Source organism: Amblyomma mixtum, chromosome 3 (assembly GCF_055824585.1).
Source record: "Amblyomma mixtum isolate Tamu chromosome 3, ASM5582458v1, whole genome shotgun sequence".
NCBI classification, from domain to species: domain Eukaryota; kingdom Metazoa; phylum Arthropoda; class Arachnida; order Ixodida; family Ixodidae; genus Amblyomma; species Amblyomma mixtum.
Genome location: NC_143014.1, coordinates 423445628 through 423472698, shown reverse-complemented (window position 1 = coordinate 423472698; position 27071 = coordinate 423445628). Strand labels below are relative to the sequence as shown.

Sequence of the window (27071 nt, the reverse complement as noted above, 5' to 3'; positions counted from 1 at the left end):
TGCTAGTGAAATTTGGGGGGGGGGGGGGGGGGGGGGGGTAGGCGGAGAGGGTGGTCCCCTCCCTGTCTTCCACTCTTAATTCAATTCCTGGTCCTGGCTGAGAACTCTGAAGGAACCAATTAATTACTGCAGCAGCGCATATAAAGATGTTAGGGGAATGACTGACTAAATCAAAGCCTTCAGACCTGAGCAGCGAAGTGTTGTGAACGAAAATCTTACGTTGCAGTCAGTACACGAGTTACTGGAAACAAAGGTGAAACAATTCAAAACAGTACGAGCAAAAGCAACAACCTGGACTCCAAAGGAGTGGTTTAGAGTAACTTGAATGCCTCACTGTCGTTCAGAAATTTGTGAGAACGCTCCGAAAATATGTAATCAGGAATATATTGATATATGTCTTAGCGTTGCGACCTAAGATGAAACACAAAAGGAGAATTTTTGTTCGCTTCGTTAGAAGATCGAGAAAGCATGCGCTGCTTTTTAAGTCCAATAAAAAGCGAGTCACGACGAAGGATATTGATCAAACTGGGGCAGGTTCTCCTATATTTGTGAATGAACTCCTGATACGGCATAACAAGCTGCTCTGTCTCGTAGCAAGCGCCACCGCTGCATCCAGTCTGGCCGCGAAGCGCCAGCTGGGAGAGAACACATGACGCTCTCGCCACCTATACACGCGCACTGGTAGGATCCATGCGCCGCTCTGCTCCTGGGTTTCGGTTTCGTGCGTGGTAACGGCTCATGTTCTCTGCTGTGCAGATCCGACTAGAACAGCGTTCTCAAAAATCCAAAAACTTATCAATATCTGCAATGACGAGCTACAAATCTCAAGATAAATGAAGAAACTTGACGGTAATAGTAAAAAAATTCGCAAGTCCGTTATAAACTATACTTAATTTACTCTGTAATTAACACGTGTTAGGTATTTTTGGTGGCCTCCCCGGTGGCAGTACTTTAGTGAAGAAAAAACCGCTTTAAGTGAAAAAAAAAATCTGTATTTAAAAATTACTAACCCTCTCAGCTAAAACACCCTCTATATTGGAGAAGACCAGAGTACCGCCGTTACCGAGCAGTTAGCTGTCTCGATTACAAACGCTGAGTTCTTCGCCATTATCCCAGTATATTTCCAGCTTGCAGTCATGTAACGGATGCCTAAGGTATTGAAGCGCACCTTCGTTGGTCTTTTTTCGTAGTTCATGCAACTACCTTCCTCTTATGGCCCCTCTAACTTCGTACGGGGTGCTATGATGATTACTAGAGCTGCTGATGACCCCTATTCCAAACAATTTTGAACACCTCAACGGTGCTTATAGATCCCAGAATGCAACTGCGATGCTTACGAGAATCAGTTCAATCTGTGCACCTTCAGTTAATATTTCTGTCGCAATTATTGACAGCACGCAGCAGGCAGCTACTGTAGGTGCCTGTGATGCCAGTGATCATTTACCGCTGTATTGTATAACGCGTTGCTTTACTAACAGGAAGACAACTGATGATATTATGCTTAGGCGTATTAATCAGACATCATTCGTGAAATTCTTATTGCCAGTGAAGGCAAATATGCAGGATATTTCACCTACGTTTGTTAGCAATTTTTTAAATATTTTTTTTTTAGATAGAATTCTTTCTTCGGCGTGGCATTCTTGGGGACGGTGTGCAACAGAGTGTAACTGACATTTGTTATTTGGCAGGCTGCTGAAGTAATATTAAATAGCTACTTTATAACTAATGCAGTTGAGTTACTTCTTTATTAAAAGGTTTGAAGCGCACCGTAAGTAATATCCATATCTGATATCGGACACCAAAAATATGAAATGACCACCACAGAGTTAATATACCGACTGTGTGCAGAGTGCCTCAAAGAGGAGATCAGAGTTGCATCTGTCGGCAGCTACAGCTTTAGCTCCATTAGTTAAAGCTCGGCCACTGGCTTCGCTGTTTCGCATGATCGTTCGATTTGTGCGAATATTCGCGCAAGTACCGAATAACCGTGCGAATATTTGATTCGTATTCGGTTCTGCCGTAATTCGATTCGGTTTCGAAAAGGTACTATTCGCACACCGCTATGCATATCAGTTTCTAGATTTTATAAAATGCCATTCTTGTTTACGCTGCAGTGCAAGAATGATGCCTTTAGCCGCGTGTTTTCGGCTTCGCCCGTGCGCGGCCTCAGACTTTCTTTCGCTCCAATGGCAACGAGAATGGCATTTTCGAAAATCTAGAAGCTGATATTTGTGTTAATAACAGTGGCTACAAACCGCTCGTGAAATGCGAAGCCTAACTTCAATAGTTAAAACAGTTAGCTATTTATTATTAGTTAACCAATCTGCTGGTTAACGCGTCTTAGCTGCATTATGATGCACACTGCCCCTGAAAATGCTCTGCCGGAGAAAGCATCCTCCTAACTCAAAACTCCTTTTCCTAAAAATTGATAACAGTCTGCGAAACTCTCTGTGTAAAGGATTTCAGTTCTGCCTACAGCGGTGACGGCCAGAACCGGTGACCAGGCCAGAACTTGTCTTGCCGAATGTTGCGCGCGTTTACGGTGCCGCACTAAAGCAAAGTGACCGCTCGCCGACATGCACTGTCAGCAGCGAGTCACGACGGCGTTCGATCATCGGGCTTCCCTGCCCGTGCGGGTCCAGTCTGCAGTTTGAAGAGCTCCCTTTTGCCTTTCATGGCATTTTTTTTCTCCTGTTCTCTCTTACAGATCTCTGCACTGAAAAAAGAAAACCTGTACGTCCGACCAGCCGTACAATTTTCCCTGCGCGACGCCGCGTCCGTGCAGCGGAGACGCAGTTGCGTGCGAAGGCTGGCGACAAGCGAAAAACAAGAAAGTGAACGGGACCAGCTCTTGAAGGCGGGAGGCCGGAGGGCAGCGTCGACAGGCAGCCGGCGACGACGACTTCGCAAGGGCGGGGGCCTCTCGCGCCGCCAGCAGCGAGGTGACCACCGCCGTTTCCCGAGGAAAGCGGGTCCAGCCGAGAGGCCGAGAGAGAAAGCCGGCGGAGAGGGAAGGGAGGCAGCGCCTTCCCCGCGGTTGAAAAGGGAAACCGTTGCTCCAGAAGTGACGGAAGAAGGTGGAGCGGCGAGGGGAGCCGCCAGACGCCAACGGGAGCGTCACTTTCGGAGCGAGAGAGAGTGACAGAGAGAGTGGATTGGGTCTCCTCTCTTCCGTCAGCGGCCAGAGGGACAGCCAGCATCCCAGCAGTCCAGGAACGAACCATCCCCGCGAGCAGAAGCAGGATTTGACGCGCCTTCCAGCAGGCCTGCGAGCTACTGCGGCATACCAAAGACGCAGAGGACAGAAAACTCTCGGATTTTCTGTTTTGGTTCTGCCGCCCGTCTTCTCCAGCGTGCTCGTCTTGTCCGTCGCGCCGGTGCATCGAGTCAGCCATGAAGAACGGAGTCTGCTCGGCGCTAGCCTGTGCGCCCGTGGCCCTGCTGCTGGCTACAGCGCTATCGCACTGGAGCGTAGAGGCCTTCCCGCAAGGGGGCCCCGCCGAGTCTTGCGACTCGCTGCTGCCCAGGCACGTCTACACGGCGCCCAAGCCTGCGCACGAGTCGCCCTACACGTTCGTGGCGTCCGCCAACCGTTACTCCTTCCAGAACGTCGACGGCATCCAGGGTGAGTGGTTTGATGCAGAAAGCCGTGTTTGTTATCACTTTCGACGGCACGGTGTGTTTCACTAGGCAGCACTTTAGGTGAACGTGGTGCCTCGCGTTCGTCTCATAGTTTCGGTTTATTCTTGGTAAGTTACTCTTTCGATGTTGTTGGCTTCTCTTTTTGCTATAAATAAGATTTTTTTCATGGAAAAGCAACTTGACAAACCATAATGGTGTCGTTCACAGTTTTTTAATATTAACTATTCATACATTGTCAGGTAGCAGGGAGGGGTGTAAGTGCACCCACATCGCCGAGCTCCGGCTGCGAACACTGCATAACGAAGCTGGAAGAGTGCATAGTCGCCTGTTAATCTGCCTTTCTGCAGCGCAAAAACAGGACGTCTATTGGACCAATACTGGCAGTGAAACTGGCCAATATCGGACCAATGACGCCCCTGCAGTTTATGGAAGCAAGGCCTTAGTGTTCTGCTATCGAAATGCATGACAACTTCCCTCAACTTTCATGCAGCTTCGCGGTTTGCCCGTCTTAGACCTGAGCATACCTTTTTTTCGTATCCGTCATTTCTTTTGTTTTCAGTAGATTATGGATAATGCAAGCAAGAAAAAACCGTCTCAATACATTTTGCATGTTTCAGGCGTCGCGGCTATTGCATCATTCGTCTGAATGCTCCCTTGAATTGTGCTTTAGTGCAACGTTGCGTAGAGTGCTCGATCTTATTTTTGCTTCCAGTGTGGTTACTTGTCTGCGCTAAGTTAGATTTACTTTCTACGCTACTAGCTGCACGACTCAGTGCACAGAAGGAGTGCGTCGTTTTGTAAGTCCGTATTTGAAACGGAGAGATTATGACAACGATGGGCCGTATTTACCAGGTGGACAGCGCCCTTGTTGAGCAAATCAACAGCCGCATAAATCACTGTGATTTGCACTCAAAACAAGACCAAGATGAAAAATTTGTAAGATGCATGCGAAAAATGGGAAATACAACGCATCACGGAGCTCATTGTTGCGCTCGACGGAGTTTTGCGCACACATAACGCATAAGCTCCTAAAGGAGGCATTATTTTTATCAGTTGACTTCCTTTGAGTGACGCTGCCAGCTAGAGCACATTACCTGCAGTAACCCGTTGTTCGGTGAAGCGCCTGCATTGAAACTTCCCAACTTAGCCTCTGCAAGTTCCTTCTGCGTCGTTAACTCGCTCGGTCACGCTTTTTTCCGCTCAGTTTTTGAAATCGCGACAATAACAACAGTAGGGATTTCACGCAGCGTACAAGATTCATACCGTAGGAGAAATTTGGAAAGGTACAGGTCGCACGACTACGACGGGTACGGGCTTCGTGTGGCGAGTACTAACTGAACGAAAAGCCTCACGACAGCTGCGTCCCAGTTAGCACGCTCGTCGTCGCTTATTACTTATGAATGATTGCTGGCTCCCTGCGCTCTATTAGCGCTGTGTGCGTGCTGGAACCACAAGAGACTCCGTATTTAACTCGTAAGCGTCAGCTCCTTCCTCCTGCATTGTGCTGCTGCGTGAAATTGTAGCAGCACTTCTTCGGTGGCATTAGTGCTTTTGTTAAAGGGGGTAGAAGGTCTGCCTGTTTTATTTCATTACATTTGCGCTCTGGACAATGTGCCGAGCGTGACGTCGGGAGTATTAAACTTCCGAACCAGGTTAGCGGCATTAGAAAGACGAGAAAAATTTTTCGTTCTCAGAACCGTGCCGCGCATCTGGAAACGACTATTATTTCGCAAGAGCGCAGCTTCGCGTCACCAAATGCATTTCACTGCAGCGCTCAGTGCTCGCAGAACAGTGCGATTCGTGACGGGACTATTTGCTTTCATCTGCGAAAGATTTCTCGCAAACTCGGATGCCAGAGAACGGCCGTGGCGTAGTTGCATGGTGGGCAGCAGGGAACAGCAGCGCCCTCTTCGTCTTGGCTCCATCTCTTTCGTCAAAGTGTCCCTACGCTGTTAGCTTCACGGCACCACTTGCGAGCAAGCCCGTCTTGGTCGGAACACTACCGGAACTGAAGCTTGATTTAGTTTCTCCACATGCGCTTTCGGCGTCACCTCATTCAGAGTCGAAATGAGAGCACCCAACTGCGTCGCCGCAATTTCAGCAACTTAGAAGCAGACATGCAGTGCATACTGACACACTGTTCTTCGAACAAAGCACCTTTGTACCGCGTCGTTTCCAATAATATTTTGTCTTGCCGAATCGGTGTATCCGTTTAGCTTTGACAACTACGCGAATTTTGCTTTCGCTTCAAGATCAGTTCTTGCTTAGCAAACAAGCGTGCTGTGGGCCGGTCGCTTAGGGGCTGATAAACCGAGCCCGCTCCAATAGCACATTTTTGTTAGTTTCTTCTTCGCAAATGCCTGCAATGTCGTCGGTAGTTTGCGTAGGCTGGCCCCTTGAACGCGCCCACACTGCCTTCCCACGTTGGAAGGTCCCCTCCGCACTGCCGTTTACGTGCGAGAAGGTCGCGCTGACGCTCGTGGAACTTCTCTGTGTATTTATCGCAGGCGACTGACTTCCGTCCACTGCTGGGGATTCCCCACTGTGGATGTGCTCAACAATTCAGAAGAGTTGGCTAATAGGTTGGTTGGTTTCGTGCGGCTATGTTTATTGCGCCAGGAAGACTCGAACGATATAAAGAGGACGAACACGGGCTCTGTATGCGTTGCCTGGCTTCTCCGTCTTCCTTTGCGGTGTAAACGCGACTGTAACTAACAATGTGCTTGCGTTGTTCGCGGGTCGACGGACTTTTCGGGAATCCCCAGAGTGGTCGTGCAGCCGCCGAACAGGTTGACGTAGCACTCCACAAAAGCCGTCCCCCCGTGCTCTGTACGACGTAGACCTTTCATTCCTTGTTGGAAGCTACGCGGTTGATTGACCCGGTGCTCATCGTTCGCTACGGTCACTGCTCGAGCTGTACCAGTGAAGGGTGCTAACGTAAAATAAGAACCAAGCGCCAAAAAAGGCATGCCCGTTCAACAAGTTTACATGTTTCGCAACACTAAAAGCTATTCTATCGCCTACAATATAGATATTTCTCCGGCAAGGACAAAGTTAAACATGAACGATCGAGATTAAAAACGAGGTTTGACGGTTTCAGCTTCTTGCTTTGTTTCGGCCTAGAAATCTCTGAAACTCGGAGCTTTTGGCGCAGTGCCATGAGAAGACGCGAATCGTGAATGACGTCTGACGTGCGCTGGGAATGGAAGGGAATGGTTTCACCACAGTGAAACCATTCATTTTCAATACTGGGCCGATTAATTGTGCTGCTTGGGCTGTCCGGAGCTAGGAACTAGCCGTTGAATGACAGCAGCCACACGGTAGTTGCCACCCTTTGTGCTGGAGGCTTATGGTACGGAGTCACGATGGAAATATACGGCAGGCGCAACTGATCGGCAGAGAGTACAGGGCACGATATTCTGAACACTTTAAGGCGGAGGAGGCACAGGGACAGCACGCAGAACGCGTTAAACACCGCAGTGTACGGTGGCTAGCGGGGCGGAGTTCACGCGGCTACATGGTGGGAAGAGTGCGAAAGGAACGGAGGCGTAGGAATAGAACAGAGGGCGAAAACTCGGCACCGCCTCTGCCTTCCCTGCGCACGAGTTATTTTTTATTGTTTTGTTTTTCGCCAAGCTGTTCAATATCGCCATCCTGAAAGAACGGCTCGCGACATTGTAGATGTAGATTTCTTTTGCCTTTGTTTTTGCTCCAAAGCTTGCTTGTCTTTTCTTGAGGACCACACCACCGTTTCTTGATGCGAACCGTGGGCGTGCGAATGAACCCTCTACTATTACATATTGAAAAGCAACGTGCTCCCGTTGGTAGAGTATTTGTCCAGACGGAAATTACTGTGCGATTGTGCAGCGTTACTAAAAGACAGGCGGCTTAGGATTTGTTTAGACGCCTGGGGGCCGCGTGCTCCGATGGCGTGCGCATTATGTGCTTGTTCACTTCTCACGCTAGTGCTCGTTGCATCATTTGCAGGCATTATGAAGGACGCTCACAGCACCATAGCGTGAATTTGCACAGAGCTTGTACACTTGCAGAAAAGCACTTTGATTATTTCAGTTCTGCTACGATCTACCTCGATGGCTCGGCTGATCTAGTAAGAGGTGCTTCGTCCGCTCGACATGCGGGGAGATCGCACAGTCGCTATGTGCTCAATGCGTTCGCTGCTTTGACCTTGGGGGCTGATGCTCTCATTGTTTTGTTTTTTATTGCGCCTTCAGGAAGCACCCTTCGAACTGCATATATAACCAGGAAGTCAGCAAGCAATGTCTTCCTCCATAATGTGGTGCTAGGTTGAAAAAGTTTGGAGATGCGCACTTGCCTCCTTGCGTTCCACGTTTTCTCTTTTGCTTTGAAATCTTCGTTGAAGGTGTTTCTACACATTCTTTGTTGGCGCCGCGGTGACTGAGTGGTTACGGCGCTCGGCTGCTGACCCGAAAGACGCGGGTTCGATCCCGGCCACGGCGGTCGAGTTTCGATGGAGGCGAAAATCTAGAGGCCCGGGTTCTGTGCGATATCACTGCACGTTAAAAGAACCCCAGGTGGTCGAAATTTCCGGAGCCCTTCACTACGGCATCCCTCATAGGCTGCGTCGCTTTGAGACGTTAAACCCCCATAAGAACTGCTTTTGTTCTTATTGCTTTCTTCTTTTGCATGGAGCATATACCAACGGCAGCCTCGAAGCGCGAAACCAACGGTAAGACCCGAAAGTTGTAAGAAAAATAAGAGCAAGGTGAGAGGTAAAAGGCTGTTTGGAGACGCAACGCGCCTTGCTACAGCTCAGAGTGACGAGTGGTTGTTAACAAATGATTTGTGTTCCGAAAAAACGGAAGCCAGGCGGTCAGCGAATTCTGTCTGAGGAGCGCAACTGCAACGGCAGCGTACAGAAGTGTTCCGCGTAGCAGTTTTTCGTCCAGACGCCACACGTTTCTTCACTCCTCCTGAGGATTGATGCCACACGGTCTTTTCTGACGCCTATCCTGAGATGAGTACGCACCGACATCACATTGGCGGCCATTTTGCGATGCACGTAGGGCAGAGAAAGGCTACAATCATATCTAATCGGCTTATTGCCACCCGCTCAGGTTTGCACTGCTAAAGCTGCGCGTTGCACCACAAAAATGGCGCCCATGACGTCACATGAATATCTCGGATACCGATAGTAAGTTCCAAGGAAAATGCTCTTATAACGACATCGGCCACTGATGCTCCTCAAACCGCGGGTGCGGCGTGCTCAGTGAACATCCACGAAGAGGCGTGGATTCGAGTAATTCGGTCTTCGACGTTCGCTTCCGAGCGCTTGCGCGAAGCATATGCAACTGGGCCGCCGCGGTGGCTCAGCGGCTATGGTGCTCGGCTGCTGACCCAAAAGACGCGGGTTCGATCCCGGCCGCGGCGGCTAGAATTTCTTTGGAGGAGAAATTCTAGAGGCCCATGTACTGTGCGATGTCAGTGCACGTTAAAGAACCCCAGGTGGTCGAAATTTCCGGAGCCCTCCACTACGGCGTCTCTCATAGCCTTAGTCGCTTTGGGACGTTAAACCCAATAAACCAAACCAACCATATGCAACTGGAGCGGACAGCATATTATCGCCTCAGCTACCGCACGTGCCACAGGGGGAAACGTTCTTGGCATGTCACGCGGCCATCGCAGACTATGTAGGCTAACGCGATTTCTTCGCTCGCTACCTGCCCTACGACGCGCGTCATTATCGGGAGCTGTTCGCGGCGATATGTATGTATAGCGCGTGCGCCTCTGTTCGATATCGCCGCGCGCATCCCTCGCTCTGTGCGGCGATAAGCCACGGTATACAATTTACCGTTCGCGGCGACGGACCATGCATCTCAATTTCGGACCTCGCGAAAGTCCTCAGACCAAAGCGTCGCGCGAATTGCGTGCGGCGGCTTCGCCTAACGAAGACTGGGCCGAGTCCGAAACCCGGATTTGTCTGCAGCATCGCGTCGTTTGTTTCGGGACAGGCGGAGAGGAGGTCTCGTCCGCCGCATTCGCTTTGGACGCTTGCATCGGCACTCCTCCCGGCTGCGCGGTGGCTGTCTGGTTACGAGCGAGCAAAGAAAAGAAGCCGCCGGGATCGAACGCGGCTGGAGAAGAGATACACGCAGATGCGTGCGTCGTTGTGGGTGCACTGGGGCCGGTCCGTGGCGCTAATAGCCGCCGAGAGAGAGAAGGCACCCAAACGGCGAGCAGCGGCGGCCTAGCTGCTGCAGGTCCGTTTTTTTTTCCCCTTTTCCCTGGCTAAAAACGCGGAGGTGATAGCCAGGCCAGATCTGCATCGGGCCCTTTGAAGAAAGCGCGATCACGCCGCCCGCTCACCAGGAACAGCTCCGCGGCTGCGTGCGTGTGGCTTTATGCGTGCGGCGTCCTCGCCGAGCGGGTAAACAGGCGGGCGCACAAACAAACAGGGAACGCGTCTCGCACCGTACACACGCACGTTCGTGCGCCGGGCATCAACCGGCCCCGAGGGCCGCACGACGCCAGCCGCGGCGACAGAGCGCCGCCGCCGATGGGAGCGTCTCTCGCAGGGTCGCCGTCTCTCTGCGCGCGCGACACCGTTTTGAGCTTTTCCTTCGTCCAGCGCACGACGCGGCATATCGCGCGCGGAGACCCCGGGTTCCTCGTGCCTGCGTGCGAGTACGACTTGCAGCTATGCGCGCACGCAGTCTCTCTGCAGTGCCTGGAACGAAGCGATCCCTGCGCACTGCGCGTGCCGGCTGCTCCCATTCCGTGCAGCTCTCGCTGCTGCGACGCCGGTGTCATTCTGCCCGCGAAGTCGTGCGCGCCGTATGCTCGTGGCCGTGCCAGCAGCGCCGCTCATTGCGCGCGCCTTCGAGCAGCGGCGACGCCGAGGGTGGCGAAGGGAAGTGTGCCGCGTGAAAATGCGACGCTTGCGCTCTCTCGGTGGAAGGAAGATGGACTCGCCGCAGAGGTGGAGAGCCACTGAACAGAATGGAGGCGTCGTGGCCATGGTCGTGGCTGTCCGCTTACGATCCATGTTTGCCTAGAACGTGCGGCTCGATGGACTAATGACGATGCCGGAGCGTTTGGCTGAAAAGCGCAACACGCTGCTTGTTGAGTAAGGGCGCTGTAAGAACCGCTGTGGTTGACTGATCCGGCATCTCTTGTGTTCCCACAAGTTTTCCAGTCTTCCACGTATACGTTTCTCCGCCAGGGCCCGAAGTGATCGAGGGAGTTTGCAATGGCCGCGTTTTTTTCCCCCCCGTTCTCCTGCGTAGGCGGCAACCTTATAAAGCCGTGGTAATAAGTCTGGAATTTATTATAGATTACTACAATATATTACAAGGTTCAGCTAGATTAGTTCCACAGAAGTGATGCAACCTTGTTTCCGACACAAAGAATCCAGTCAAAGGACTTGTTCTACTGGTTCCTGAAAGATATATAGGTCGGAACAGTGATATGCGATTTCGCCATCATTGCAACATTGCCCGAAATGTTGCAATGTCAGAATTTGTTAACGTTTAAGTTCTGAATACTATTTTATTACTACCCACGCTTTCTGCTGCCTTTCTCGCTTCTGCCAGCCCGTTTTATCTCACCTTCCAGCTGCCGCTCTTTCACTTCGGGCAAAGGCACGCACTGGCACTGTACACCCTCCAGTGGTAGACGTTGAGGCCGTCAGCGCTTTTTCGCGACAACTGCGTTCATTGCGCGAAACACGTTTTCCCATTAACGGGCCGCCGCGCGCGCACACTCGTAACGAGGGTAGCGACGGAGATTGTAATCGGATTCGCGTTCTTGTCCCATTTGCCCCTAGCGCTGCGCTGGCAGTCCGCCGCCGCCGCAGCACAATCAATTGGACCTCGCTGTCCGCAGGCACGCGCTCGCCTTGGCTTGACCTGGGCTCGGCGTAGCACGCGGCGCCAGCTGCATGCTCCGGCCTTCGGGGGCATAGTGCGCACTGACCGACAGCCTTCTGGAGGGGGAGGCGTGCTGATATATTGAAAAGACCAGACGCTGATCGGGAGAAAGACGAGAAGAAAATAAAAACTTGCGTGATGGGGAAGGAGGCGGTGGTCTGTGTGCGCCTGGGCCGATAAACGAGTGGCAGTGCTTGTCTGCTGCAGGGCGTTTACGTGTGGCGTGCATGGACACTGCCGCCACAGCTGGCGGGCGCCACCCGAGGCAACGCAGCAACACGAAGGGCTGCAGTGGGGAAGGCGATTGAAGGAAGGAAAGAAAAAAGGAAGTTGAGCAGAAAACGGCTCTTTACGAGCGAGCGCTTTGGCACACCTTCGGGGGGTATCCATTACATTGCTCGGCAGATAATCAGTCGATGGACGAAGGGGGCGGCAGGGGAAAAGCAAAAACGCTCGCGTCTCGGCGTGTGTGTGTGTGTGTATATATATATATATATATATATATATATATATATATATATATAACGAGCCCCTCATTCCCCTTCCCTTGTTTGCTTTATATATATATATATATATATATATATATATATATATATATATATATATATATATATATATATTATAACCGCGAAAAAAAACGAAATTCGCAACGAAATTCGAGAAGGCCACTCGCGTCGCCCTGGGCCCCGGCGCCTGTAGCGACAGCGCGGTCATTCGTTTAGGGGGGGGGGGGGGGGGGGAGTGGGAAGGAATGAGCAAATATCTCTATCGAGCCGCGTCCCCAGCAAAAAAAAAAAGGGGGGGGGGGGGGAGGGGAGGCAGATACGTGCGACTGAAGCGGGTTGAAAAGTATATGCCCGTGTGGAACGTGTTGACGCTGGAATGGGCACACAACGCGTGTCAGAATTTCGGCCTTCGCGTTTTGTTTCGCCCCGCTTGTCAGATAAATGTGTTCCGCGCCAGCTGTCAGATAAATGAAGTGACGGAAGTCCCTGCTCGGGCACGCGGGAATATGTGAGGCAGGAGAGGCATAAAAGAAAGAACAATTGCCGCCAAGGCGAAAGCAGGGCCCCTTCCTTGCTCCAGAAGGAAATGCGCAGCTTGCAGGTTTCTCCGACTCAGTCCTGATCTCGGAATGCATCGCTTTCTCCTCGGCTGGGAACAAGCGGCCGTTATTGGGGCAGCCAGTGCTTTATGCGCACTGCCACCGGCTGCTCTGCCCGCTTGGCGATTGCCTGCGGCGATACCGAGTCTTTCGCGGTGTGCGCGGTCCTGCCTTATGTATATTGTTTCATGTGCTCTCAGCGAAGTTGTTCAGTTCAGCTCCTATCGAGATTTCATTTGCTCATGCTACAGGACCCTGCGTGGGGTACTCAGCAAGGGGTCTAAAAAAATTTTTAAAGCCACAGAGAAACTGTACAGGAATGTTTCACTGAAAGGCGAGTGGCTAAAACAACATGGCAAACAAATCTGAATAAAATACCTGCCAGTAACCCGGGAAGACTACGTAAAGGAACAATATAGAGAAGGAATAAACCATAAATACGCAACTACGATTACGAATAGAAAAGCCAACGTTCACGAGGCAAGAAATGAACAGGGAACGTTGTTTGCCGATGCTAGCGTAATCCTTCACCTACGCTTCGTGAAACTCTACGAGTGTTGTAAATTGGGCTTGTTGGTTACCGATCATATTTGAAACAGCGCGAGGATGGGACACAGTGAGGATAAACCACGGGCGCTCTCCTTACTGTTTCCCATCCTCGCGCTGTTTCAAATACGGTCTTCCTGAAACGTGTCACGGTTATCGTGTCGCGGTTACCACTACGTGAAACGTGTCGCTATCGCAACTGAAATACGTCGCCTATGCTATCTATGGGCTACTTGAGCTACTTGAATCAATAAGGAATTAACGATTTTTTTTTCTTTCGAGTAAGATACCACCACCTCTTCCTTCTACAGGGTTGTGCCTGCAAGTATTTTACTTTGCAAAAAAAAAAAAAAAAGTGCGACTTGAGTATCGTTTGCGTTACCGTGTAGGCATGCCCCTGCAATCGCGAAAACATCGGAGTAATTGTTACGAAGAATCAAACAGTTTGTTGTGTCTCGGGCACAAACTCGGAAAAACTCGGAATGTTAGGGAATAACTGACTTTGTTAAATTACCCCGGAGCACACCTGTTCATGTGGCCACAGCTAGACGTCTGTTTAGTAAAAATGCCGTATTAGCAGTAAAATCATAACTATAAGTCGTATTATCTATTACATGGTTTAAAAACTGACAAGTTGGGGGCGTATTTTAAGTTCTTGCGAAATCTATCAACTTCTGTCGTGCGCTCCACGTTAACAGCAAGATGTCTTCTTGGAAGCGAAATTTTTATCCTTTAAGTTTTGTTCCGGGTGTTCAAAGTGTTGCGTTTAAAAAAAAAAATCGCGATTTTAGCTTGACATTAATTGCAAGCAAACCGACCCAAGCTTGTGCACTTTTTCAAATTGTGTGGCAGTTGTAACGGCCCTTCGATGTTGGGAGCTGAGTCGCCTCCTTCCTGAATGGCACGCGTCTGTCACGCCTGTCACCTTCTCTCCCGAAAATTAATAAATTACACCGCCATAACTCGTTTTCCGTGTCGACGCGCCTTGGTGTAATTATTTTAATTTGTTCCTTGATATTTTTGAAGGCCTCTTTAAGAATAAAAGCTTCGCAGACACTGCGAAAGGCTATGTAGCGAGGCAACACGCTTCTATCGTTATTAGCCCTTCTGGGAAATGTTTCGTTTCCATATCAGGAATAGAGAGAGAGAGAGAGAGAGACTTTAATGAATAAAGAACAAGTGTTTCCTACGACAAGGTTCAACTGATTGACTACTGTCGTCTGACTTGGCTGAAGTTTGTGCGCGACGTCTAGAAATGAGGCAAGTGTGTCTCCACCTAAGCAAGTCTTAGCATGTCGTGAGTGAAAGCATATCGTGAGAAAAATTCGGAGCGCGCTTAGCCCAAGAGTGTCATCGGAGTTAGCTGTCTTCCCATTGCATCACAGTGTACTGATTACGACACCGCAGTGATACGACAGTCCCTATATTCTTGGCACGACGACCATCATGAAGATAACTTATTCGTATAGTGGCAGAGCGAGTGAACTCTGGCCGTACCTTCAACTCGCAGGTGAAAGCCGTCGAAGCAGTTCGTTTCATAGGCTGGTAGACTGCCTCAATTTACTTTTGATTTTTGCCTCTCGAGCGGGGCAGGCAATCGCGGTGCGCACGCGGCATAAGCTTGCTAGCGAATTGTATCAAGAGTGTTGCAATGTGTGTACCGATGAGCCAACGTTAAAAGCAAGTGCTCCCATTATTCTAACACAGTATAAATACAACAAATCTGAATTTAAATTGCGACTGGGTGCTTGTAACGTATGGTCACATGCTAGACAGAGTGCAAGATCTAGTAGCGTGTAAACCCGGTTTTTAAGGAGTGCAGGCGGGATGTAAGAATATCAGATTAAGACGATAACGTCATTGAGAACAGAAGCCGCTCCAGCACAGTGCCACCTACGGCGTTTATAGGGCGGCGTCTTGTTAAGCGCCATAAAAGCACATTGCATTTTAACGCCGAAATTGACTGCTGTCACGGATTCTAGTAGCAGACTTTTGCTTCGACTTTCTGGTGCGAGGTCTTATTGGTGTTTTCACCACGAGCCCAAGCTATAGCGCGGGGGAAGCCGAAACAGGGAGAGTGGTTTGCGTATGGCGTGTTCTACAGGCGAGATCAAAATCGCTGTTGCGAATCGACCACGCAAATCTCCCATTAGTTACAGCCTCGTATATCCCCCTCTTGGCGTACATGTGGCGTTGGTCGGGAAATTTAATTCATGGCTAAAATGAAGAAAAAAATTCCATCGTTCCAGTACACTTCCGGTTGCGAAGCATGTTTGTGCAGGATATGTAATGTCGGGGGCAAAAAAACAAGAAAACAGGATGCCGCAGTGGAGAACTGGTTTTCCGGAAGGGAAACGATAGAGAAAGTAGTCAAATGTATGGACTGGGTAATGGGGGTTATCCAGACAGCAGAAGTGCAGCCTTTATGGAGAGTCATCCACAGTGAAGCGACAGCAGACGGCGGTGCATGGACCACGAATTCATGTACGACGAAAATTATGAGGCATTTACGCTATCCCCTCAGGGGCATGACAGCGTGGTGGGAGTGGACCGGCGACTCCGCAACCCACCCATGTAACATTTTCATTGGCCATCGAGGCTAGGTGATAATTTTCGGTGGCGACACTCCACTGTGCGGTGGCCCCATTAAAACCTAACGCGTTACTAAAAGAAAAAAGAAGACCACAACGTGAGAAAGGGGCATTCAATAAAAGCGCGGCCCGGGATTTGTCCACTAGCCGTGACCATACATCCGCCCACCCAATTGACTCGCGCGGCACTATAGCTTCCCTTTTGTTGTTTATCGAGCGGCATTCTCAAATCACGCTTCGTCGCGAACGCGGCTCCCTGTCGGCCCCGCTCGCCACTGCGGGGAAAGCGATGGGCCGGCACTGGGCCGAGACAGGCACGCTATATCTGCCTCTGCGACTGTACCATACGTCTCGCGCTTTCTTTTTATTGTTTCCCCGGCTTCTTTGGTTTTCGCATTTCTGGCCGATATCGCGCGGCCGCACACGCGTCTTTCCGGGCTGTCGGCAGTCGCGCGCGCAGTCTGGCCGCCGTGTCGCGTCGCGGCGCCGCTCTTGTCTTCCCGGAAACGCCGGTGTTACTAAAGTGCCCGAGCCGCGAGAACCAGGTTAGACGGGGGAACACGCAGCGACAGAGAAAAAAGAAAGCTCTTTTTTGCCTCATTTCTTTTTCCACGTCTTCGTATCCATTATCGTTTTCCTTGTGGCGACCGACAGGTGTGTCGCGGTGTGTTTTCGCGTGGAAAACGCGGCGTATATGTTTTAAGGCCTCCCGAGCGAACACTCGCAAAAGAAGCAAAGAGTCACTTGTCCTGGGGTGGTCGGCGTTGAAAGAAGACAAGGCGAACAGTAAAACCCCTTCCCCCACTGCCGGTATTGGAGCGCGTGTGAATTTGTACTCCGGTTGTTTCGCTTGGGCTACTTTCTCGCGTCGTTCGGCTGGTCGCCTGCGTTTTTAACCGCTGCACTGCTTACCATTACACGCTGAGCACGTAGGCGAATGGGAGGGCTCAATTCGAGGGGGAATATAGCGTCAAGCCGCGTCGTTCCCCTTGCGCGATTGCTAGGCTCGTGCGCTTTCGGGGAAAAAATTTCGGCCCAGACGGCTTTTCTGGGATACCGGAGCGAACGCAGACCGAGAGTGCGCAGGGCCCGGTCATCGTGCTAAGTAGACCGTATCAAACAGTTACATCGACGAGGAGGGGCGGGCGCAATCGAAGTCGTTCCTCTCGTACATACGCGGCGATACAATCAATCCGGAATGGTAGCTGCCGACTCCTTGCCATTGGCAGCCCAGAAGCGTGGAAATGCGCGTGGAAATAGAGAGACAGCGAGAGAGAGAGAGAGAAAAAAAAGTAGCAGCCAGGGTAAGCGGCGGCTACGTGATTGCGGGGAACAGAGCCTCTCTGGTGCAGCGGGCGTGTGATTAATTGTGGTTGCAGGGGCCTGGTTGCTGAAAGGCGTTGTAGTCAGAGAGCGCAAGGCAACCTGCGCTGTATATACATGTAGCGCATGCTGTGAATGAAAATGGCGGGAGCACGAGTAAATGGTTCAGGGTTTTAAACGTGGGTGAGAAATGTACGACCTCGAGAAGCGCAAACCGCGTGAAATATTTCCCTCTCCTCCGCCCTCTAGTTAGAAGAAAAACTCCATCTCTGCAAATAGCATGAGGAGCAGGATGGACCGCATTAGCGGCACGATTAAACTACACGATGGACCATATAAACGGCGAGCCCTGTTAAGAACGATACAAACGGTACGATCAGTGGCTAAAAAAACGCTAGCTGATCTCAGCACATCATCCGCGGAACCCTGCCCAACAAACGGATATTTTTGGAAGAATTGTGATCGGTACACATTAAAGCACTGCACGGACCGTAACGTAACTATTGGCCTGGCTCGGTACGGGCCCGGCATCCTCTACCGTTGTCCGCCCGAGTCCGGCCTGGTTTCTCCAATATGCGATCGGGCCCGGCACGAATCCGAGAAAAAGCTGACATATGTCCGGTGCGGCCCGACCCGCCAAGTGTGCGGGTCCTGCTCAGGCCCGAAGCAGCATAAGAGCTATGCGCGCTTCAGAAGCGCAAACGTTCTTGTTACTACAAAATTCAGTGAAAAAAATGTAGGGGTATGCGAGTAGCACTTTTCCGAAACAGAATGAAGCCTCAGCGGTGGCTCAGTGGTTATGGCGCTCGACTGCTGACCCGAAAGAGGCGGATTCGATGCCGGCCGCGTCGGGCGCATTTGTATGGAGGAGAATAGCTAGATGCCCGTATACTGTGCGGTGTCAGTGCAGGTTAAAGAACCCCAGGTGGTCGAAATTGTCCGAAGCCCTCCACTATACGGCATCCCTCATAACCGGTGTCGCGTTGGGACGTATTAACCACACGATTCATAATTTGAAACCGAATGGAATACGAATAGTGTAATCAAGAACCAAACTGAATACGAATCGAACAGGGAAAGAATCGAATACGAATCGAATATATGTGTGATTATTCGCTACTTCTGCGAAAATTCGTACGTAACGTAGACTCACGGGAAACAGCGAAGCGCTAACGGGGGCGCAATAAGTTATGGAATTAAGGCTCTAGCTGTCGAATTACGCAACACTGACCTCAACAAGGGGACATAAAACACTAAGTCAGTATGTTAAGTCATTGACTTTCACGAGATATTCGTAGCAAAATTGCCTTTTGCTGCTGGCGACGACAGCCAACAACCGAGTGCTATGAATGAGTACATAAGTGGTACGAGGTTTATGAGCTCCGATGACGGACATAAAGGCAGGGCTTGTTAAAACTGGCTGTACCATGTCGCGTTGCCAGATTTAAAGGCTATACGTATCACACTACGAATGCGCCACAGAACAGACCGCGTCGTGGCGCTGAACGCAGACCGCACAGACCGATCACGGCATGCAAATTGCTATGTGGCATCCCGGGGGAGTAGCACCACGAAACAGAGGAAATAATACTAGCTATCATCAGGAAATATGAAAGTTGCGAACATTGAGTGTGGAACATTTCCAAGCAATGGCATGTGCCATTGTGATGCATTCAAAGCTGAAAATTTAGCAGTAGTACAGCGAAGACAGCCTGTCAGTTCCCGCTGGTCTCAGGCGATGATTAAAACAAATTGTTTCTTCATCCTGAGTGCAGACACCGTACTGATGCCTCGACCGTCATGCATAATGTTCCTCTCAGCGCTGGGATGGTGGCAAGGTGTTTATAATACTTTCAGTGCTTCAGAAACTGAGACGATTTCGAAGAGAGCAGATGAGCTGCGGGAAAAGGATTGATATGCTCGGTTATGTCTGAATTGCTTTGCGTTTTCTGCAATGTTAACTTTTTTGTGCATGGCCAACATATCACGTGGCATTACCGTACAGTAAGAAGTTCGCAATCCGGAGATACTTGAAAATAGGCCCTATCTGTCTTGATCTCCCGCTCGTTGACCCCATGAGAACATAGCACGCGGGCGTCCAGTAAAAGTATCCTTTCAGTAGAAAACTCTGAGCCCGGCCCAGGGCCGTCAGCTTACAGGCCAGAACCCAGCCCGGGCCCGCAGCCGAAAACACGGGCCCGGCAAAAAACTGCTGCACCCGGCCCGGGCTTTCGGGTAAGCCCCGAGGCCGTGCAATGTACACACACATACCTCCGGTACGGCCCCCCTACTGCAGCTTTGTGAACAAGGCTCTCGTGCGTGGCCCAAACGCCTTGTTCCTGAATCCTTGGCCTGCGCCTGTTTTTTTTTCGCGTTTTATTGCGACTGTCCCAGACTACGCGAGTTTCCTGCTCTCGGCTTCGACATACACAGGCTATTCATTCGCTACCGCACTAACGTCGTCGTACGGCAAAAGGTATTGCCGTAAACAAAGAAACGCACTAGAAATTGTAAAGAGCTGCACAATAACGTCAAGACTTTGAGTGGTTAGAGGCCTGGCCGCGGCAGCTGCATCTCCATTATAGGTGGAACGCAAAAAAAAAAAAAGCCATGTGTGCTGAAACTTCGCAGCACAACGTAAGACAGGATCAACCCGGATGCCTCCGCTGCGGCTTTTCTCAGCCTAGTTGTAGTTTTGGCTTACATAGTAACCGATACTTGTTCGCCAGCATGGCGTGAGTGATGAATAAAGGTGCATAAGAAAGAAGGGCAGCAAGGACGAGAGAGAGATAGGAAGCCACGAGCGTTCGCTTTGTCTCTTCTTTCCGTTGACTTTGTTGTTTCTGAGATACTGAATCATTCAGTCGCCTAATTCCACACAACTTCCTCGACGTATTTCAGCAGCTTTGATTCCAGAGTTGCGCGCTGAATGGAGCGCATACCCGAGCAACGCTTCTTTCAACGTCCTCTCGTTCTTCCGCTCTCAGATAGCGCGAATTTATTTCGAGCGCTGCGCCGCTCTGTGGCAGAAACTTTCAGTTTCGCCTTGCAGCACCTTCGCACGCACTTTCAGGTCTACTCTGCTGCAGAAGCTTCGGATGTGTTACGCACGGGGGTGAGCTGGGTCATCGCGTAACGTACGACGCCACGCAACGGTAAAGTGCGCGCGATCACGTTAAGAACCTGCTTCAACGCCGCGAAAAAAGTCCGAATATAGCACCCGGAGCCTATTTAGGTGCGCTGCTGGCGCATGCAAAGCACCGCGGCTCCTCACTGACGCCATTACAGCTACCGGAAGCGCGAGGAGCAGCGCGCGTGCATCACGAGTGAATCACCGTTCCGTTACATCAGTCCCCGCTTTCGTTATCAACCCAGTTTCGTGGGCTTGTAAGCCCCGCGAGAGTGTGTCATTCCGCGCCAGTCATTACAGCCATTCCTTCCACCCCACCCGGTTTTCATCGCTTTAGAGCTTCTCATCCCTTGTATTGTTTATTTCCTGACCCGTTTTACGCTCGGGGCATCCGGCTGCCGGGTGAACGGGGTTTATTTTACAGCTTTTAAATCACCGGCTCGTGCTGTGCTTGGCGCCCCCGTGAACGCGGGGGGGGGGGGGACAGAATAAGATTAAAAAAAAACTCTTCAGAAGTGGATGGCGGAGATGGCGGGGGTAGAAAAAAGACAAAAAGGGCGTATTTCTTCCGTCCCAGTGGCTTGTCCTGAAATGTGTGGCGAAAGCGAGGCAAGAAAAGAAAAGGAAGTCTCCGGGGAGAACCGACGATAACGCATTGCGCCGGCTGCTGCAGATGACGGAGACGGAGAAGGTTAGTTCACTATCTCTCCCCCAGTGGAGCGTGGTGCTCGTGGGGCCATTAGAAATCCGGGAGGGCGCGAACAAACGGGCCTTCCTGGGCATGGTTTACTCGGCGTGGTATTTAGCCGCCGCCAGCGCCGGTTGAGAGCTGCGCAGGAGCGGTTTCAGGAAACTAGCGCAAGTCGTAGATGGTAATGCTTCAGCGCAGCGTTCTCCCTTCCCCTCTTACGGAGCGGATTGCCGTACGTACGCAAGCGGTAAAGCCGCTGTTTTGCAATCCCGAATGAACTTTGCAGCAGGGACATTCTGCGCAGCACAAGCAACGGGCCTTTAGTGCATTGAGTGGTTTTTCCAATTGTTTAAGCAGCTTACCTCGGGCAGATCTTTCTCTTTCCATGCTTAAATGAGTTCACTCTGCCGTCTTGGTTGTTTCACTCAAACGATTGTGCGCCGGGACCTTCCGCGGCAAAAACCAGGCCGATGAAAACAGAGTAGGAAAAGGAAATATCCGGACTATGACCGGTCTCTTAGCGATATATACTGGCGTGGAGGAGATGTGGCCCAAAGAAAAAGGAGCACAGTGGTCGGACGTAAGCACACTACCATGCGCCCTATAGACGAAATGAGGAGACGCTGTGAACTCCTGCGCAGTCATACCGTAGATAGACCAGAACGCAACCACTATACTCGGCAAGGTTCTGGATCAAAGCGCGTGGTTCTTGGAACCTTATTCTCTTTATTTGTGGCTCTCTGGCGGCGTAATGAAGCATCCCGCCGGAGCATTTCGCCCTGTTTCGTCGCAACTAGTAATGGTGCGTAATTCTACGCGTCCGGAGAGCACCGGACGCGATATTCAGAGGTCGTGGGCTCATATCCCGCCGGCGGCATGCGGTTCTTGTTTCCTCTTCTTTCTAAGCAGTGATCTTTAAAATAATTACTCTGTTAATCTCCATTTGATGTGAGGTTGCATTGCGCACAACAATGAAGAGACACATCATGAGCGCTCGTGTTGTATCCCTCTCTTGTTGTACTCTATGGAACCTCATGTCAGTTGCCCACTAGTCCGAACCCTAACCGTCCCAATGATGAGCCCCACAAATAAAAAAAAAGACCTATGCTCCTTGGTTTCGGTGACTGTTTGCTTCTGTCATGTATGTCATAACGTCATGCAGGTCATAGCCCTTTTTTTCCCTTCCTTTGTGGACTTAATGCTTGTCGTAGATGTATTCACATGGAGTCGGCAGTTCCATGAAGAATGCCTGCTTAAACGCCGCATAAAACGGCGAGGGAAAACTTGGCGCGTTTGCTGCGAAAATGCTTGAACATCCCAGGCTCGTTGCTCCTGCAAAGGAGTGCGCCGATGGCCGCGCGTGCGAAAGGCCGGTGGAGCGGCCAACTTTCACTGGCTATAGCCAGCCTCGCTGCCTCGTTCTCCCTAACCCTAAAGGCGCGCGCGGTGCTGTCTGCATGTGGGTCGTCGCTGCCGCGATCTCTTGCACGGACCCGCGCCACTCTTCAGACTCTCCGACAGGGATCGCTTCGTGCGTGGTGCCCACAAAGACAGGTTCTCAGCTGGTTGGAGAACATCGCCCTCATGCCCGCCCGCATGCGGAAGCCACTTGTGGGACGAGAACTGCGCATCCAAGTGCGAACCCCGGGTATAGCCAGCTGGCATTCGTGGGAGAGTGGCCGCTTTCTCCCTTAGGCGACATCGCGTCGACCCCGATAAAAAATTCGGGCAGCTTGTGGGATCCGAGAAAAAGGAAACGCGCTAGCGAGGAGGCAGCAAACGGGGCGCGAATGAGCGCGGGTTGACTGCTCACGGCGGAAGGGCACCGGGCGGCTCGTTGTCTCTGGCGATCAGCCGTGGCGCCCGCATTTGCCCACGCGCGACTGACAGCTTCCTGTGTGCTTGCGTGCGCGCAGCGTATGCGGCTCCCCCGCGGTCCACACGAGTGCGCGGTGCGCACGACGACAACACGGCGGCGTCTGCCTGCTGCCTCAGTAGTCGCCCATTTTCACGCATCGCTTGCTCGTGACCGGTCGACCGGCACGCGGGAGCTGATTTCGATGTCGTGCGAAATTGGGGCCAGTTTCAATAAGCAGCCGTGGTGGGGAGGAGGGAGGGGGGTGCTTGGAGTTGGGGGACGACAGTCGCGTTGTGGCTTGAAGCCCAGCAGTTCTCTATAGCTCCGCTCTGAACGGCTGGACTTCCGTAAATGGTTCGCTGCCTTGGCAGTGCTTTCAGCGCTTAAATGTCTCCGGGCGGTTGTCTCGATGTGTATGAGACAGCGGCGCGAGAAAATCTGACCCGTATTTCGGGAAAGGTAGGGGCGGCAATAAATGCATAATCGGCGTCATCCCAGTCGCGGTATAAATATCTTACGCCTTGGTCCTGGTGCAACAGGGAGGGATGGACGGAGACACGTTGTATAAGAAAAGAAAATTAATAGCGGTTGGGCATGAATATACTAGAAATCATTGTATAGTGCTTCGTTAAATTTTAAGAAAGCCTGGCAGTTGACACGTTTTTCGATGTCTCTGGAACTCCTATTAAGTGCAAGGCAACATCGCGTTTATGCCGGCGGCACCTTACCGGCAGGCGAGACCATTATTAACGACGTGTCGATAGTTTTTGGCAGCAGTCGTCGCCAAACGCAAACGGCATAACCTGTCCTTTTTTTTTTTTTCAATGGGACTCCATCACCCCCTGTCATTTCCCGGATACAACGGTAGTGCATGGGTGATGACCGTGTGAGCAGTACAGCTTAAAACAAAACCATCAGATACTGTCATTGATAACCGAAGCGTCCTCGGGTGAGAATTTATAGAACCCTCGCGTTCGTCCTTTAGTGGCTATATACGTCTTTTAATTTCCGCGATGTCTCGCTCCAATGCAATTGTATACATCACCATAACCTTAACATCGTCTCGTTCCACTCACATTGAGATTATGTCTTTTTCTCTACGAATCCCGGCTCATTCTCCTGCAGTATTGCTTTCTCAAGTGCTTACATGCTTTCTTTCTTAATGGTGAACCATCTAACGTTTTGCGAGTATCGTTGAATCTCTTAGGCCAGACGTATGCCCGTCAGAAGTAGACCTAGGACGACAGAACAGCTACGCAGAACTGACGCCAAAGAAGGAGACGGAGCCACGATTGACGCGTGATATTTCGGCAAATTCATCGTTTTCGAAGCAGAACAAACCTCGGCATCACATTTAAGAAAGGGAAGCCGTCTCCCCGAGGTGGGTGACTGTTATGCCTTAGTGCGAACCGCATTCGGCCGCTAATCCCTCGACAGGGGGAAACAATCGCTAAGAATAATGAAATCATACCGCGCAGTATATACCATTCGGCCCCTTTCTGGCTTTCAATCGTGCGCCTTCATGCTCGCGCCAGCCTGCGTCGGCGTCAGAGGCGTGCGCGCGCCCAGGTGCGCTTGCACTGCGCCAGCTAATTGCCCGCGAATGGGGAAAAGAACGAGAAACTGCGGCGGGAATAAGAATGGGAGCAAGGTGCGCTGTTGGGCTGAGTGGCCCGCGCCATGGCGGCTACAGCTAATAAGCATGAGATCGAGGGCACGGTCTCTGCTCGGCGCGGCTTTGGGCGTTCGGCACGCGCACGATATGCGAGCTGGGCCTCGAGACGCGGGCAGCGCACACCCGAGGCTGGCGAGTTGCGCCACGGGGCATAAGACATTTATTACGTCTAGACTGGGGTCCTTGGCACTCTTTTCTCTGTTTGCTTAGTTTCAGGCTCTTGAAAGGCTCCCGAGGGATAGAACGGGGGGTCTGACAGCAGGCGGAGAATGAGGTCCGATTCTCAAGCACGCAGCGGTAAAACCAGCCAAAGCCAACAGGCTACAGAAAGAGACACACTGCCTTGGCATCGCATGACACGCCGCAGTTCCTGCGGCGCAGCGCTGATTTCCTTTACTCAGTTCTTTCTCATTTCATCACTCGATTTGGGAAAACCGCTCTTTCTAGGTCAGCCTTGCTCTCGCAAAGGAGCGGTTAGCAGAGCACATGCATTGGCCTCGTAGCAACATTCATCGTTACAAATATCATGCGCTATAGTTGATTATGCCCTTTATATTTTTATGGGTTTTAAGGTAGCATAAATTCATTGTACCGTGTCCAGCGTGCGAACGGCATCGAGTGCACGACGCACTGAAGGACACCCACAACTGATGACCCCTGAGAACAGCTGTTCATGAAATGGGGTGCACTCGAATAGTCCATTCCACTGAGATAGCGGTACGCATGTGCAGCGTTGCGTCAAGTGGCGTGGATGCTCATGATCGGCGACCTGAGTTTTCCGCCTCGGTCTCTGTCACGGGAGGTAATGTAACCTGAAAACGGTAGAAAACCGCCCTCGTTTTATTGTTTTCGCTGGGCGTTGTTTACGGGCGGGGCTACACTCTGGTGTGAAATTCGCCACTCATAACCGTTGAGCAATCAATGTCTCAAATACCTGATCCACGCTTGAAGCCTCGCCAAGCCTCTATTCTCGAACTATGGATCGAGCTGAAAGTAGGCGCCGCACACGTGCACTAATCCCTCCGTGTGCGGTAACCCTCCCCCGTGGTCTTACCCGTGCAGAGGAGGTTGCGCTTCGGAGGATCCGGGTCGGGGTTTCCCTCACACCTGCCGTGATACGAAAGTGGCCGCAATTCGAAGGTGTATATCCCCGCCCCGGGTGTCCAATCAGCAAGAACCGAAATCTTGGGGCCGACATTCATCACCTGCTGTGGGTTTGCCCGGCGTTGAAGCCTGCAAGAATTAGGCACCTGGCGGCAGCGGGTCTTTCGCCGAACAGTAGTGCTTCATACAACGCTTGGAGACAAGGACCTCATCATCGTTCGCTGCTCGATTTCATTAGATCAGCGAACCTTTTCTCATTTATTTAGGCATCGTCATCTATCATAACATGCCTTTTTATGCCCTGAGGCAATCAACATCGCATTAAAAAAAAAGGCGAAAGAGGGTTGAGATACGGTCCTAAATAGCATCGAGGATAACAGCAACCGAACTAAAAGTTTTCAGAAAGAAACAAGATCAGGAGTTTCGCTCTCACGACAGGCGGAACCGTCGAGAGCTGTTTTTTTTTTTTTCCGTCAGTTCGAGCTGGGTGAACGGCTTCTTGGTTTTGACCATATGAACGCTGGAGACTTGAGCTGTGTCAGCGGAACCCAGCGCTGCCTTGCACCCGTTCGTGTTTGTTTTATGTCTCACCCAGTGGCAAGCACCACCATCTGCTCTGCATGACCGCGTTCTGCCCGCCGCGCCGTTCACCTGTGGTCGAGCGTGGCGCAGCATGAGGAACGTTGAATGCACCGCGACGAATTGACTCAGCGTTGTGCCTCTCCTCTTCTTTCGTTCCGCGGCGCAACGGAGCAGCCACCGTGATTTCTCCATGGAGAGTGCTCGGCGCCGTTCCTATTCCGCCCTCCTGGCTGCTGTTGAGTCGTGCCGATGGCTGTGGTAAAGTGTTCGATGTGAGAAGCTCCCTCGGGGATGACGCCGCACCAGCTCGCCCACAGTCTTCAGCTGACGAAAAAAACAAAGCTACATGCTATAGTGTTTTGCTGACGCAGCGGGTACACAGTCGGCACGTGACACAATCGGCATGCGGCTAGTTACTTGAGTTTTCGAGCTTTGATCCGGCCGACAGTCCAACGCGTACTGCTTGTAAAAACATGGAACACTGGCGGTACAGAAGAAATGACGACGAATGAAAGCGGGTGGGGGGAAGGCGCATTTTCGCGTCGAATAGCATTCGACACATTTTCGTGAATATTTGATCGCATGCGTAATGACGAGATAGGAAGCACTTTGAACGAGCTCAATTCGACGTATGTATGAAAGTCAAAAAGCGAGTCGCGTGCTGTGCTGAAGTTCATCGCTGTACACAATACAGCTGGACTATTTCGACCACGCCCTTTGTTGTTTTGTGCAATCATGCTCGCAGTTCATAATCGACCGTTTCGCAGTATAGGTACGCGGCCAGAGCCGCAATAAACACGGGTAATAGATTACGGGACCACCGCTACGTTCTTCTCATTTTCGTCACGGAAAAAAATAATCACAAGCATGTCTGAAACGCCCACGCGAAAGCTGAAATAGGGCTGACGTCAAGAAGC

General features: G+C 51.3%; 1 protein-coding gene across 1 annotated transcript in view; it reads left to right on the top strand.

Annotated features, from left to right (window-relative positions):
- The first annotated feature begins 3119 nt into the window (after positions 1-3119).
- LOC149357915 (defense protein l(2)34Fc-like) overlaps positions 3120-27071 on the top strand; it is a 57252-nt gene continuing 33300 nt past the window's right edge. The window contains exon 1 of the mRNA XM_089577990.1: positions 3120-3625. Coding sequence (XP_089434116.1) covers positions 3394-3625 — 232 coding nt within the window. The 5' untranslated portion in view covers positions 3120-3393. The remainder of the gene's footprint in view (positions 3626-27071) is intronic.